Source organism: Pseudoliparis swirei, chromosome 6 (genome assembly GCF_029220125.1).
Source record: "Pseudoliparis swirei isolate HS2019 ecotype Mariana Trench chromosome 6, NWPU_hadal_v1, whole genome shotgun sequence".
NCBI lineage: Eukaryota > Metazoa > Chordata > Actinopteri > Perciformes > Liparidae > Pseudoliparis > Pseudoliparis swirei.
In genome coordinates, this window is record NC_079393.1 from 29,080,862 (window position 1) to 29,096,962 (window position 16,101).

The following is a 16,101-nucleotide window of genomic DNA, read 5'->3' on the forward strand; positions in this document are numbered from 1 at the left end:
AAGGGGCCCCCCCCTTTTTTTTTAAAAAATTTTTTTTTGAGGGGGGGCCCCCGGGGGGAAAAAAAAAAAAATTTTAAAAAGGTTAAAAAAAAAAAAAAAAATTTTTTTTTAAAAAAATTTTGGGAAAAAACCCCGGGACAGGAGAGTAGATGTAGCGGCTAACATTCAAGCTAACCTGAACCCCCAAACGCTGTGGACATCTGAACGCTGATTGGCCGAGACGCGACACGTCCATCAAAGATGTTTTATTGCGAAGAGCACCACTCCACATTTTTCTCCGCGTCTCACTGCAATCTCAACGGCAGCGGGCCAGGTGACCCCCCCCCAAAACAAAAACTCTTCGGATCTCCACGATTCACGTGGACGACCTATTTTGAGTTCAAAACGGTGAATTTCACCGAAAGGTGACAAGTTTGCAGGTATGTACACAAGTACAGAGAAGTACACAAATACAGAGAAGTACACAAATACAGAAAAGTACGGACAAGAACGCATATTGAGAAACGGCTAGTGAGCCTTTCAGCTGAGCCGACCACCTCTTACTGCGCATGCGCTTTACGTTTTAAATCGCCATATTCCAGCCGATTTACTGGAGCCAATCAAACGAGCCAAATGTCCCCCTGCTTTACTGTGATTGGTCCATGATGTTGGAGGGCGGGAGAATGGGCCATCGTCTATTAGAGGGATGTTCATTAACACAATTGTGGCTAAAATACTCCACAGTTTGTAAAACAAAGTTATGTCATGACTGACAGGTACATACTTCTATAAATGAAATGCAGGAGCAGCCTGTAAGCGTATGACTGTAGGGTTAGAGGTCAGATACATTTCAACTAAACCAATTGAGAGAATGTTACCAATATCTCACGAAACTCACGCTTCAAAAGATTTGAATAACATCTAAAAAATTATGTTGTTTTAATGTTTAAAAAAAAAGTGTAGGGAAGTGTGGTTTACTGTAAATATAATAATATATTTTCTAGGAAATAGTCAATTGAGATTATAAGTTTGTTTGAGTCTGACCACACACACACACACACACACACACACACACACACACACACACACACACACACACACACACACACACACACACACACACACACACACACACACACACACACACACACACACACACACACACACACACACACACACACACACAGGCGCGGCAGTCCCCTCTTTCACCAGTAGAGGCTGCCCAGGAGCAGCCGAGGCCCACGGAGTCCTTGGCAGTTGAAACGCGCCTTATAAGGGCATGAGCTCTCCTCTGGGTGCCCCGGGCAGAGCGTCGTAGATCCAACTGCGCATGCGTCGTTGGGAGATGGACCGCGAGGAGCCTCCGGTGTCTGTCCCCGTGTCTCCAGGAGAAATGATGAGACTGTTGGTGAAGCAGCGAGTCCACGCGGCCGTTGAAGAGTCTTTTGGGCTGTTGGACACATTGACAGCAGCTTATGAGGACACCGTGTCTCAGCTCAGAGAACAATGGCGACACACAGCAGGTCGGTGCTTCTTCTTCTCTGGTCCCGCGGGTTTAACTGGCGGCTTTTCAGCCCCACGGTCCGTTGTTGCCACTTGAGATGTGACGCGCCTCCACGGTGCTCCGGGAGGGCGTGGACGCTGTGCGAGATGAACTGGTGTTTGAATGAAGTGGTTTTGGTACGCGTGCGCAGACGTGCCGTCGGAGTGGCCTCTCAGGACCCGGATGACTCGCTATGAAGTGCGCATGTCCATCGCTTAGCCTCCGCGTCACGTCCTTTTGATGTAGCGCTCATGTTTTACGGACTAAACACGGAGGACTTTGCTGTAAAATGCCACACCTGTTCGGGAGGCTGTAGTTCAGACGCCGAGGACCAAGTAGGTGGCCCTGCTGATGCCTGTTCAATATGCTACGAGCTTCAGTCAACACTTGACAACACGCTCTTGTTGTCGGTCTGGTTTCATGTCATACGTCGTTATCTGACGTCCAGTCGATGTGAGACCAGTCTCCTCTTCATACAGTGCAGGCCCGGGGTGGGTAATCGGGAGAATCGGGAGAGTTCCCGGTGGGCCGCTTCACTTCTGGGCCGGTGGAGAATTTTATTTGTTGACATTTGTCACGTTAGTCCATCTTCTCTTAAAGTGGGCTACACATGTTCCGCATTCTGACAACGCAGCCTCTGCATGGGTTACCGTGCGAGGAAGTTCACCCCTCCCAAATAATAGAGTTGGTTCGGTCCTTAGCTGTCTTTTCCAAAAAGTTCTCTCAGCTACGGATAGCTGGGCCGGCCCGACCGCAACGATACGCGTCAGGGAGGAAGAGGGCAGGAGGGGCTGAAAAAGCCAGGTTGAAAAAAAGAAAGGCATTGGAGGAGGATGCTGCCAAAAGTGCCAAGCTTACAGATTTATTTTCAAGGGGATAAACATAAGTGGCAACTGGTAAAGAGAGACAAAGGCCTAATGATTTGCAACATAACTATTCGGCTAACGTTGTAGCCTTGATTAATATCATTGTAGCGTTGTCAACCTATTCCCAAGCAAAATATTAAATTGAATTAAAATATTAGCCTTTTTATATCACCCAAAATATGGCGATCCATAGACTTTGCAAATATTATGCAAATATTGATATATACTATTGATATTGAAGTATGCAGTAATATGACTTAATTTTCTTTGTAGCTTCGGAGCAGCAGATAAGACAGTCTCCTGCTGAAAATGATGAGCCCGACATTTGCAATGAGGAGGCCATGACGACAGGGACAGGTAGAGAGGATAACAGAGGAAACTATATTAATTAAAGTTATATATTCTAAGAAAGAGCAGTATATGACAGTACTTGGTGAACCAATATGCATTGTTTGCTCAGAAGTGGGTGTAGTAAAGGAGTAAATCACCACTATATAATACTCATGCAGAAAAATGATGACCATGCCAATGACGGCCCCCATGAGGTCTCACTCCAACAAATCTGGCCTACTGCCTAATCTGAGTCTGACACCCCTGCGTACCCTTCTGCCTTTTTTAATGTTGTGCATATTTTTTGTTAACTTCTCATCTGAAGTGGATTATTATTGTTGTATTTAACCGTTACATTATTTGTTGGACCATGGTATTAATAAAAGAACTACAGGATAGTAAGAGCTGAACTGTTGCTTCATTTATCCAATTTCCACTACCATGAAAAAAGTGGGCTGGTCTTGAGCCTGAAATTCCCGAGCTGAAAAGTGGCCCCACTCCGGCCCTGATACAGTGTGTCATGAAACATGCAGCCCGTGGTTTACAACCAGCTCGCCCGCTGCTGTGGGAAACTGTGATGTTTTATAAGTATAAGTATAACGAGACATCCTGTGTGTATATATATATATATATATATATATTCAAAAACCCTGGGTGTTGAACCGAAGAAAATGTCCGGTGTCGAAAAGTTATAATAAAGCGTATTTAATAAAAAGTATTACCAAGAGTCGATAATAACTAATGACTGTTCCGATACAGAGTATAGACTCTCGGCCGAGGACTTCTAAGGCTTCTTAATCCACAGACCACTCCTGGCTCTTCCACCTGCAGTTAACTGTCTCTCTCCACCTGAAGCATCTCAGCTTCTTCTTCTTCTTCTTCAAATTTGAATGGCGGATCGCAACCAACTTGCCGAAGTGCAACTCGCCACCTACTGTACCGGAGTGTGCAGATTCATGTATAACTGTACTAATTAACTACTCAAAAACAAAATAAACCAATAAAACAAAAAAAATACTAATTAACTGACCAACTACTGACCATGCCAACAGACCTACTCGCCACTAAATCCTGCGGCCTAGCCCCGTATCTTTGGAAAATCGCAGCAAAGCCCTGTAGCACTCATGCCCATGCTGGTCCGCTGCCAGCACTCCCTCCAAACTCCCTCCACCTCCGTCCCCGCTGACACATTTTTTCCTTCAACCATTTTCTTTCAGAGCTGTATTTCACACACTTCATGATAACATGCTCCACATCCTCAGTCTCGTTACAAAAGTTACATTTAGCTGTTCCCACTTTTGCCATTAAGAACAGAGTTGCATTCAGCCCTGTGTGCCCGAATCTTAACCTTGATATGATGACCTCTCTCCGACACTTCCCTTTGAATAACTTTACATTCATGGATTTTTGTATATTGTGATAGTGCCTTCCTTTGTCGTTGTTGTCCCACTTCCTCTGCCATAATTCCCTCACTGCCTCTCTAATAACTGCTTTTGCTTCCCCTTTCCCAAACGGAATACTCAGTATTTCCTCCTTTCTGAGTTTAAGCGCATTCTTAGCGATCCTGTCCGCTCTCTCATTTCCCTCAACACCCATGTGGAATGGAGGGCAGAGGAAGCAGTTCAAGAGGCAGATGCAAGGCTGCATCACAGAAGCCTGGTGGGAGTGGTCACACGAGGTCGAGCAGGGCTAGGATCCTTTCCAACTCCCCAAATGAACACCAGGGGGAAGGAAGGGCGTCGACTTGTTCAGGAGGAGGTGGGAGCAGCAGTGGAGGAGACGAGAACCTGCAAGGCAGTGGGAATGAAGCAATAGGGAGCTTGGACGAGGTGGGAGAATGCGGTTGAAAGGAAAGTGACCTGGGCTGAGCTTTGGAAAGCCGAGCCTCACCGCATCAAATTCCTCATCCAGGCAGTGTATGACGTGCTTCCAAGCCCGTCAAATCTGCACATATGGGGCATAGAGACACCAGCATGCCCACTGTGTTCCAAGCGAGGAACCCTGGAACACATCCTCAGCTGCTGTACAAGGGCACTAGGAGATGGTCGGTACAGGTGGAGGCATGACTAAGTCCTCAAGACCATTGCTGAAGCTATCAGCGCAGGACTGGCGTGGGCAAAGCAGTTCCGACCCTCCAAGAAAACCATCGCCTTTGTCAGAGCTGGGGACGAGCCAACTGCTGCCAGAAGAACATCATCTGCAAGCATCCTGACGTCTGCAAGAGACTGGCAGTTGTTGGTGGACCTTGAACATCAGCTGAAGTTCCCCAGCCATATTGCAGTCACCACCCTGCAACCAGACATTGTCCTTGTGTCTGAGTCCACCAAGCAAGCAGTGCTGCTGGAGCCGACAGTCCCGTGGGAAGATCGCTTGGAAGAAGCCTTTGAGAGGAAGCTCTCCAAGGACGCAGGACTGGTCAGTGACTGCCAGCAGGCTGGCTGGAGAGCAAGGTGTTTCCTGTGGAGGTTGGATGCAGAGGATTTGCAGCCTGCCTTGGCCAGAGCCTTCAGTAGTTTAGGCATCGAGGGTGAGAGAAAGAGGAGAGCCATCTGCAGTACCACCGATGCGGCAGAGAGAGCCTCAAGATGGCTGTGACTCAAAAGAGGGGAGCCATGGAGTCATGGTAGCCATCTGGACACTAGCTGGGGTCTGATCAGCCCCGGCTGGGTCACCTGGAGGAGGCGTATGATGTTGAAAGACCCGAAACGTCCAATGATTCCAGGAACATCACTGAAGATGTGTCCAGATTAGGCATCAGTAGATGTATGTACACAGAGCAGGAACCCAGCAAAAATACACACTCGTCCCCAGCCTTTGGATTCATTGATATCTCCATCACTAAATCCTCCCGTACAGAGCGTTTGGTCCTAATGCTGTTCAACGCTGCAGCAGAGTCTGAACAGATGACTACTCTCCAGGGTTTTTCCTGGGTCAAAATGGGTCTTAGGTGCTCCCAAAAAAATGTTTGGCGCGCTGTGCGCGCCATATCTATTCGTGCACGTCAGGCTGTTGAGTGATCAGCAGCTGGCCGCTCTGTCCATTCGCGCACCTCACAGTTGCGTATTGATCAGACAAGAAGACACGCTTATCAACTCCAATGTCCCCCCCCCCCCCCAACAACTCTTCTCGGCTCGCGGAGCCAGAGCTCCGATGGCCGCCGCCCGCTCAGCCGTGATGCGCGCACACAGGTGAGCACACCTCAGTGTTAAATTAAGCTAAGGGCACCAACATGGCTAGCGGCACTAGTCCCGCCCCCCTGAAGCTGTAAACCAGGGGAAACACTGAACTCGATTACTATTGATCAAAACAGAACGAGGGTTCGGCTGTAGCCGACTTGAAACATACTATTGAGAACTGTGACGACCCCTCCCCACCACTAGGTGTGTGTTGGCTCTTGGTCTTGTGTGTTTCCTGCAGGCTCTGGTGGAGGTGGGGACAGGAGGAGTTGATGAGCTACACCTGGGCCGGGTGGAGCGCGGACCATAAAACCCTCGTCGCCATTGAGAAGGCTCTCGCTCACACACGCACCCATACACGCCTACACCACTGACTACTGACAAGGAACTTTATATTTATTCCGTTTATTGAGTGTTTTTGTAAATAAACCTCGATACGGTTGCCTTTACCTCGTCTCGACTTCCATCTTTGCTACAACTTAAGAGCCGGGTTATTCGCAGTCATGTCTGTAACCAGCCTGTTTCCATTATTCTGGAGGGAATGTGTCTGTTATTCAGAACTTCTTCGTTGTGTTTTCGATGCCAGTTCGGTCTCCTTCTGCTGCTCTGCTCTGCAAACAGGGTTAGCTTCAGGCTGTTAGCTCGTTAGCTCCATGCTCTTAGCTAGATAACTGCGGCAAGATTCGTGCTTTCCACTTGTCTGCAGCTCTTTAGATCCCTCACCCCGTTGTAGTCCAGAGAGTTTCAGTCCCAGGACTTTGGAACGACAGACAGGGGAAACTAAACAGCGCATTACTCACTGAGCACCAGCTGACAGCTCCGTTAGCAGCCTGCTCCCGTAGCTCCGTGGAGCTCTCTAGGCTGAGGGAACGCCGGTCTCTGATCTGCCGAATAGTCCAGTCACGTGAAATAATAAAACGATGTCATTGGCCAATGAGCGCACATTTTTGCGACCCAAGATTCACGTTTCATCCGCCAATGAGAAGCAGTCCTTGCCGAAACGACTGAAATATTTTCTCGATGCCGTACACACACGTTAGACCGCCTCGAAAAAGGGGAGGGGCTTCTCTCCGTGATAATGGCGATATATCATATTTTTTCACATTAACTTAAGTGGTTGTTGACAGGCTGACGGTCTCCCACACACATTTAGCGCGTCAACACGGTATATTTACTATTTAAATGATTTGGCATATAATGTTTTTTGACAGGATGTATTTTTTTTTCTTTTTTTTTTTCATCTCACAATTTTAAGAGGGGCGGCGCCCTAGCGCCCCCTATGGACGAACCGCCACTGCTTACCAGTAACAGCAATCCATTACATAATAATCCACACATTACCAAACAATATTGTAAATTAATAAACAATAACACACATTCTATCACATGTATGAAGTTATGGTAAATTAGTGAATCCTAATTTGCATATTGCTTTAGTAAATTAATATGTATAAGAGGACATCCTGTATACAAACATGGAAACATGTGTATGTATATATATATATATATTAGGGCTGTCAATCGATTAAAAAAAATTAACTAATTAATCGCACATTTTGAAATTCATTAATTGCGATTAATCGCAGTTAAAAGTTCATTCTTTTTAAAGACCAAACTTCACACAGAGCTGTGTTTCAAAGAGGCTCCTACCTATAAAGTGCCAGCGAGGGATTTAATATTGTGGATGATAAATTGTTTCTTCAGTGAAACATCAGATTAGTAAACAAAAAAGAAGTATATTGAGACCCCATTGGTCCTGTCATCTTTAACACTGAACAACAGAACCAGTGGCCTTGGTGACTGACTGACATTCACATATGTCACGTGACTCTCTGGAGGCTGGGGGCATTTTATACATTTTCCACACAAAAAAAATTTCACCTTTTAAAGGCGTTTGCATGTGACACATACCCACGTGTTCTACATCAAACATTCCAGAACAATCTCAGCTCTGAAATGAGGCTCAGTTGTCCTGGTGCCGTGTTCTCTGCTCTCTGACTGACAGGCTGCTATAGAGCCTCACCTGTGAGGTGGGAGGTCCTTTGTGATTTACTGAGTGTTCATTGGTTGTTTTTTTCCTAAAATGTTGACAGACAAACGGATTGACCAATCACGGTGAAGGTTTCGTGTGACGAGTTCTTTCCGCGCCGCGTCCCCCGACACGTCGCCCCTCCGTTCCTCTGTGTATCAGAGGGGGAGAAGGGAGGAAGGAGGAGCAGGAGGAAACCCGACTGATTCATCCGCGAGTTAAACTCATTTATGATCCTTATTTTCGCGGAGAAATAATTGTTTTAAAAACGGAAACAGTGTTAAACCGTACTGCCGCGGCTTGACACTGGTTTGAGTGTAAAAACTTCAACAAACACCGGAAGTAAACAAAGTTGCGTTAATTGCGTTAAAATATTTTAGTGCGTTAACGCGGCCAAATTAATCTCATAGATTAACGCGTTAACGCTGACAGCCCTAATATATATATATATTAATAAATAAACAAAAGAGGACATCCGGGTCTTTCCAGTGATGCCACATGTGTAGAGGTGTGATCATGACAACTTCTTGAAGATTGACAAGTTCAGCACGTTTTTTGGAAAGTCAAATATTGCTGAATTATTGTCTTTTTTTTACCATGATATTCATATATTTTCATGTTTATTAACATGTCAGGAATGATATATTTAGTTCAGAAAGCATTTCAGTTATTACAGGGTGTCCGCGGGTCCTTAAAAAGTCTTAAAAAGTCTTAAATTGCTTTTCCTAAAAATAAGGCCTTAAAAAGTCTTAAATTGTCTTAAATTCAGATTGGATTGGTCTTACATTTTTTGGGTGTCATGTCATTACGAATATGAGGCAATCTGTTCCGCCAGGTCCGTATTTTGCTCCGCTCTGCGGCGTCTCTGGTGTCACCGGGGCCACGCCCCTTCTCTTAAAGGGGCCCCGCGTATTCGCTCCCATCAATCCCCTACAACGTGAAGCATCGGCTACTTTAGAAAACATGGCAGGATGCAAGTTCAACAAAAAATGGCTCGAAAAGAACGAGTGTTTCTGGTCACGGTCGGTGAAATGCTTCTGAAGCTGCGTTATGTGTCGCGAGACTTTCCAGCGGTGGAATCTCACGAGCAGAGCAAGAAGCACAGAGACTAGCGAAGGCCGCCAGCAGCCCGCGGGGCCGCTAGCTCCTGCTCCGCCGCCAGCAACGACGTCAACTACAACGATGGAGGTCACCGGAGGAAATCAGCGCCGTGTAACAAAGAGCTCATCACCGAAGACCAACGCTGCGGTGCGTCCTTCATTCTGTTCCACGAGACTCTGGACCAGACCACCATGAGACTCTGGACCAGACCACCACGAGACTCTGGACCAGACCACCGCGAGACTCTGGACCAGACCACCACGAGACTCTGGACCAGACCACCATGAGACTCTGGACCAGACCACCATGAGACTCTGGACCAGACCACCACGAGACTCTGGACCAGACCACCACGAGACTCTGGACCAGACCACCACGGGACTCTGGACCAGACCACCGCGAGCAGACAGCTGGACTTCATGTGCTCTTGGTGAAGTGACCCGGTCCTGTCAGGATCCTGTGGAGCTCATGGGCCGTGACACCAGGACCTACTTCAGCACCTCAAAGTAAGTCTAACATAAATATATGTATTAACTATCCTCTTGTATATGAGTATGTGTTTCATATTGTTAAGCTTTACTCATGTGTCAAGTTAATAACAGCTATGGATAGGTGCACTACACATTAATTAGACTAATTAAAAATAGTTTTAGAATGGTAGTAGAGTGGTGTTTACCTGTCAATATGTCTACATAGTGTTCACTAGGCTCAAGGGATGGCTCACGTTGCTTAATTTGTAAAAATAGTTTTCATTCATATTGATCCAGTCTGACATTAATCTGAAGTGGTGTCATGAAGAGATGTGTTGACTGTTGTTTGGCTAATGTCTGCCTTTTCTTTCTTTTTTCCAGGAGAATGGACTAAATGTCAACTGGAAGTTTTTATATTAATACAGTTTGAAAAGGATTGTTTTCCTAGTATATTCACAAAAGCTCAGGAGGAGACATGAACCTGTGCACAAACATCCATCACATAGAGACATGAGCACACACACACACACACACACATTCTATTATGTAAATTAATTTGCATTTTAAAAGCAGCTGGAAATGTTATTTATGTTATTTTATAGATTGTTTTTGTTCAAAAGGAACTATGTTGCCCGTATTTTAAAAATATATTTACTTAATTTTATAGACATTTTTTCATGGGACCTAAATGTTCTGAAAATGTTGTATTAATAAATATAATTTACAACAGCAATGACATTTGTGTTATCATTTTGCATTACACCATACTGTTAATTTTGAACAGACATCAGTGTGTTTACTTTGAATTAATTAATTTAGATTAATGTATATTTCCATCGAAAGTTAGGTCTTACATTTTATTTAGACGTGGTCTTAAAAAGTCTTAAAGTCTTAAATTTCACTGGTTTATTCCTGTAGACACCCTGTATTAGTTTTTTAAGTAATCGTCCTTTTATGAATGTCATTTATCGTGGACACCGGGACAATATTTGTGTATTGAATGACTCGACATCGTATAGGAGGTGTACCAAATGCATCATATTGCTCTACGTTTCCAGGAATATCACAGCTACGAATAAAACATGCGAAATAATAAATGAAGAACACTAAAGAATGATCAACAAAAGATTAGTTTAGGTAATTAAAATTTAAAAAACATATCTGTCGTGTTAGTTCTGGACATAAGACATTCAGTTTTAATAAAACTTGTTCTGCCTTCAACCAACAAGCAAAACAATCCAGAAGATGAATGATTTAGTTCAATAATCACGTTTAATGTATTATTAGTTTCATATCACTCTACAGACATAATTTGTTTGTTTATCTTCTATATTTTTCCGTCTTTTCACAAGATAAATGTCCTGAGGTTCACTACAGTGAACATGCTATACAATTTAAAATCTAAATAATTTTCAAAATGTTTATTTAACTCTAAATAGGAAATCACAAAACAATCAGAAGTTGGAAGACACTATTTCCACTCAGTTCTCAGGAGAATATGACGAGTCAAAAACAACATTATTTTGGACGTTATATGAAATAATATTATCGTTAAAGTTAGTCACCTTTAAATAAATAATGTTATTCATAATTTTAATTGTTTGTTGTATGTGTTCATTTGGGTCTTGCAGGATGCTTTGAATTTTACTTCAATAATAATATTTGGTTTTCCGCAATATTGACTTTTTCTTTTATGATGTTTTACGTTGGCGCAGGTTAAGCAGGGACTTAACAGCCATGAGCAGATCCACCCATTCCCTTAGAATAGCGTATTGTACATTTCCCCTCAGGATTAAGTTATCAGGGAGAATTGTTACAGAGTACATTTTCGTGTGATCGTGTTATTAAATGTTCACACTAGGGCTGCAACAACAAATCGCTAAAAATCGATTATTAAAATAGTTGGCAACGAATTTCATTATCGATTCGTTGTGTCGCGCGATTATTACGGCGCTCAATAAGTCGCGGAGTTTAAAAAAAGTTGAACGCTGCGTTGTGAGAGCCAATCAGCGCTGAGCTGCTGCTCTGTTGATGAATCTAATTGGCTGCTGCTGCTCACGTGGCGCTGGATGCGGAAGTCATTCACGTCGTCGGAGACATTCACGGCGCTGAGTGCGCCTACGGGTGATGTCATGACCCCCGACACCAGGGCGCTACATGTCACGACGTGTGTGGCATTTCCACAAGAGTATAACGTAGAAAACGTGGTTATTTATTCCGTGGCGGATAGCGGAAAATATTTTTCCACGGAGAAAGGCAACGGAGATAAGCCACGCCCCCCCTCGCTGTGAGCGCTGCGCGTGCAGACAACATTTAACGGAGCGGAGCAGCGTGCGCTCTGATCGCTCTTTTAATGAAGTATCGATTCTAAAAATATGCTAAATCACATCGTTTTTAACGTACGGGTACTTTGTGAGCATCGCTACACCGTGCAGCGTGACAGCAGTAGATGTAGCGGACTGACATTCAAGCTAACCTAACTTCCCAAACGCTGTGGACATCTGAACGCTGATTGGCCGAGACGCGACACGTCCATCAAAGATGTTTTATTGTGAAGAGCACCACTTCACATTTTTTCCGCGTCTCACTGCAATCTCAACGGCAGCGGGCCAGGTGAAAAAAATAATAAATCTGAACGCGTCTCTGATATTGTTCAGGGGGCCGGTCCAAATGTGGAGGCGGGCCGTAGTTTGGGGACCACTGCTCAGGAGAGTATACCGCTGTCAGTCTGTTTGTGACAGTTCATCCACATGGTGACCAGTGGGTCTCCAGGACCTTTCCATGACTTTAAACCAAATTTCCATGATTAAACATTTAGTGAAAACTTTGTCTATACGTGACAAAGTGAGAAGATGTATTTAAAATAACAATGAGAATTCCAAAGCATACCGTATATATACCGTGTAAATTAACATTTGAATAAAACAAATTTGTATTACTTTTCCAAATATTTTGGGATTTTATGTTTTTCAATTACTTTTCTAGGCCTGCTAATAGCCATTTAAAAATTCCATGACTTTTCCAGGTTTTTCATGACCGTTCAAACCCTGTTTTGAATAAAGGGTTGAAAATTAAAGTTTTTTTGTTTTTGTATCCGATTAACCGAAAAAAATAATCAACCGATTAATCGATTATCAAAATAATCGTTAGTTGCAGCCCTAGTTCACACTGTGATGAAGGTGAGGACTTGGATACCTAGACAGCCTGGCTCATCGATCGATGGCCACCACACTGCAAAGGGCTGTGCCAGATTGTCTGTTCAATTCCTCATCGGGTTCCTTCCTCTTCCATCTCAATACTGGCAACGTTCCTTCTGTCCTGGTGTTTACTAATGTCATTGTTATTGTTTTGTGTTTGTGTGTTTGTACATGAAGAGCAACAAATACACATTTAGTCAGACTCCTTGAACGTCTCCAGTAATGAAAGTAGATATCAGTCACCGTTGTTCATAATGTGCTCCCTGCAGATGTCCAGCAGCTGGTAGGGATTAAAGCAGATGTCCCCCCTGAGGACCAAGACCAGGAGGACCCAGAACCCCTCCACATAAAAGAGGAGCCGGAGCCCCTCCCCATAAAAGAGGAGCCGGGGCCCCTCATAAAAGAGGAGCCGGAGCCCCTCCCCATAAAAGAGGAGCCGGAGCCCCTCCACATAAAAGAGGAGCCGGAGCCCCTCATAAAAGACCTGCAGGATCTCTGGACCCGTCTTGAGGGAGATCAGCTCATTGTGCTGCAGGAGGCCGATATCGCCAAGTTCTCATTCACTGCTGTTACTTTCACGAGTGAAGATGACGAACCTCAGACCTCACATCAAAGCCAGACGGAGGATGACAGAGAGGCGGAGCCAGCAGCTTAGCTACACCGATACAAACAGAAACTGATGGAGAGGACTGTGGGGGTTCAGGACCAGACAGGAACCTAAATCCACATCGTCAATCATATCCAAATGCTGATGATGAAGAGGCTGCAGACTATTCCGAGACTGAAGCCAGTTGTGGTGAGTGGCAAGAAGCTTTGTCAGAGTCTGGACCTGAAAGTGTAGATGGGGACAATGTCTGGAAGGAGCCCAGGGCACCTGAGTCTGCTGCACATGCCCCGAAATATAAGGAAGCTCTTGTAAGTCATATGGGATGTAACACTGGCAACAAATCCAATGAGTCACGATCAAAAGTGCTCACGAGAAAGAAACCACTCAGTTGTGATGAGTGTGGGAAAAGATTTACAGAACAGGGAAGTCTGACGAGACACATGAGAGTCCACACAGGAGAGAAACCATTCAGTTGTGACGAGTGTGGGAAAAGATTTACACAACAGGGAAGTCTGAAGACACACATGAGAGTCCACCCAGGAGAGAAACCATTCAGTTGTGACGAGTGTGGGAAAAGATTTACACAACAGGGAAGTCTGACGAGACACATGAGAGTCCACACCCACACAGGAGAGAAACCATTCAGTTGTGATGAGTGTGGGAAAAGATTTACAGAACAGGGACGTCAGAAGAGACACATGAGAGTCCACACAGGAGAGAAACCATTCAGTTGTGATGAGTGTGGGAAAAGATTTACACAACAGGGAAGTCTGAAGACACACATGAGAGTCCACCCAGGAGAGAAACCATTCAGTTGTGACGAGTGTGGGAAAAGATTTACACAACAGGGAAGTCTGACGAGACACATGAGAGTCCACACCCACACAGGAGAGAAACCATTCAGTTGTGATGAGTGTGGGAAAAGATTTACAGAACAGGGACGTCAGAAGAGACACATGAGAGTCCACACAGGAGAGAAACCATTCAGTTGTGATGAGTGTGGGAAAAGATTTACAGAACAGGGCCGTCTGAAGAGACACATGAGAGTCCACACAGGAGAGAAACCATTCAGTTGTGATGAGTGTGAGAAAAGATTTACAGAACAGGCAAGTCTGAAGACACACATGAGAGTCCACACAGGAGAGAAACCATTCAGTTGTGATGAGTGTGGGACAAGATTTACAGAACAGGGAAATCTGAAGACACACATGAAAGTCCACACAGGAGAGAGACCATTCAGTTGTGATGAGTGTGGGAAAAGATTTAAAGAACAGGGAAGTCTGAAGACACACATGAGAGTCCACACAGGAGAGAAACCATTCAGTTGTGATGAGTGTGGGAAAAGATTTAAAGAACGGGGACATCTGAAGAGACACATGATAGTCCACACAGGATGGAAACCAATCAGTTGTGATGTGTGTGGGAAAAGATTTACAATACAGGGAAGTCTGAAGAGACACATGAGAGTCCACACAGGATAGAATGTATTTCTTCCAGTAGTGACAATTTCAATATGTAAGTTGTTCTCTTTCTAAGGTGTTACTTTAAATTAAAAAAAGGTAAAATGTTTTTAATTGTTTCCCATGTCATTTGTTTGTAAATGAGATGGAAGGCAAAGTGTTTTATAATCATTTGATTAATCTTTTTTAAAAACAATGACAACATACTGAGTGTCTTTGATGGAGGAAACTAAAAACAAACTAAAAACTCTGTAAAAATACATCTGTATTAAAAATGCATTTTCCCTGTAATGTTTTAAATCTACATAAAGAGACTTTTGCAAGTTCACTTTGTGTTACCGAAACTTTGTTACACTTTCTCTTAAAGACCCCATTGTTTTGTATAATTCTCAAGAAATAAGTTTATATGTTACTATAAACTCACAGGAAGATTCTTGTAAACGATTTGAATGATAGTTAACGGGAAAGTAGAGACACTTTTTAACTGCCTGTATCAATTAGTGTCTTGTGTAACCTAGAAAGCCTTTTATCCGACTGTATATATTTGTGTATGTATATATATATATATATATATATATATATATTACACATGTAATTGCAAACAATTCGGCCAAAGGTTAAAAAAAAGATACCACTTTAGTTCAATGTTAAAGTTTCATTAAAATATGAAGGTATGAATCTTAACCCTCAGTCAAACTGATTTAATGTTATCTGTGAATAAATAATAAACTCTTTGTGCTCGTTAGATCCTCCAAACAGAATTATATCTCATGTTTAACCGCTACAGAGACGTCAGAGCCAGCGGAGCATTTAAAAAAAGTCCTGCCGAGATCTCTCTCTCTCTCTCTCTCTCTCTCTCTCTCTATATATATATATATATATATATATATATATAAGATCAGGCCACACAGCGCTGACCGCCCGGCGCTGTGGAGTCACTGAGCAGCAGAACCTCATATCTACAGCACAGATCTTTATGAGGCTGAATCAAAACAAACTGACCACAGATTTCATTTTTAAACTACTAACTTCTCTCCTGACAACATCTTAAAATTACATTCCTGACTCAACAACAGTATTTATAAAAAGTCAACTGTCAGTTGTTTATTTTCTCCTCCGCTATTGTTTCCGGTTGCTGGTGTGAAATGCATTCTGGGATATCGGCTGGCCAGAGTACGCACAAGTCTCCTCTGATGCATTCTGGGTAAAGTGGGAGGATCAAGTCACATCTGGGCATTTTGACCGTGCTCTGCGAGAAGCAAACTTTGAATTGGAACATTTACTCAGGCTGCGACTGATGACGTCTCACAAGTCCACAAGAACACAAGAACAGAGAAGTACAC

The 16,101-nt window shown here is 43.9% G+C and overlaps 1 protein-coding gene and 1 pseudogene across 2 annotated transcripts in view; both read left to right on the forward strand.

Moving 5' to 3' along the window:
- Positions 1–15,086, forward strand: part of LOC130194760 (gastrula zinc finger protein XlCGF57.1-like) — a 72,469-nt gene extending 57,383 nt beyond the window's left edge. Inside the window, exons 1-2 of one of the 2 annotated variants that reach the window (XM_056415923.1) lie at positions 1,188–1,502; positions 12,961–15,086. In XM_056415923.1, the coding sequence (XP_056271898.1) occupies positions 13,616–14,779 (1,164 nt within the window). In that variant the 5' untranslated portion in view covers positions 1,188–1,502; positions 12,961–13,615 and the 3' untranslated portion in view covers positions 14,780–15,086. Of the gene's footprint in view, positions 1–1,187; positions 1,503–12,960 lie in introns of those variants that run through there. The other variant, XM_056415922.1, reaches the window with a different exon arrangement.
- LOC130194887 (uncharacterized) lies at positions 4,183–5,469 on the forward strand (annotated as a pseudogene).
- Positions 15,087–16,101: the final 1,015 nt, after the last annotated feature.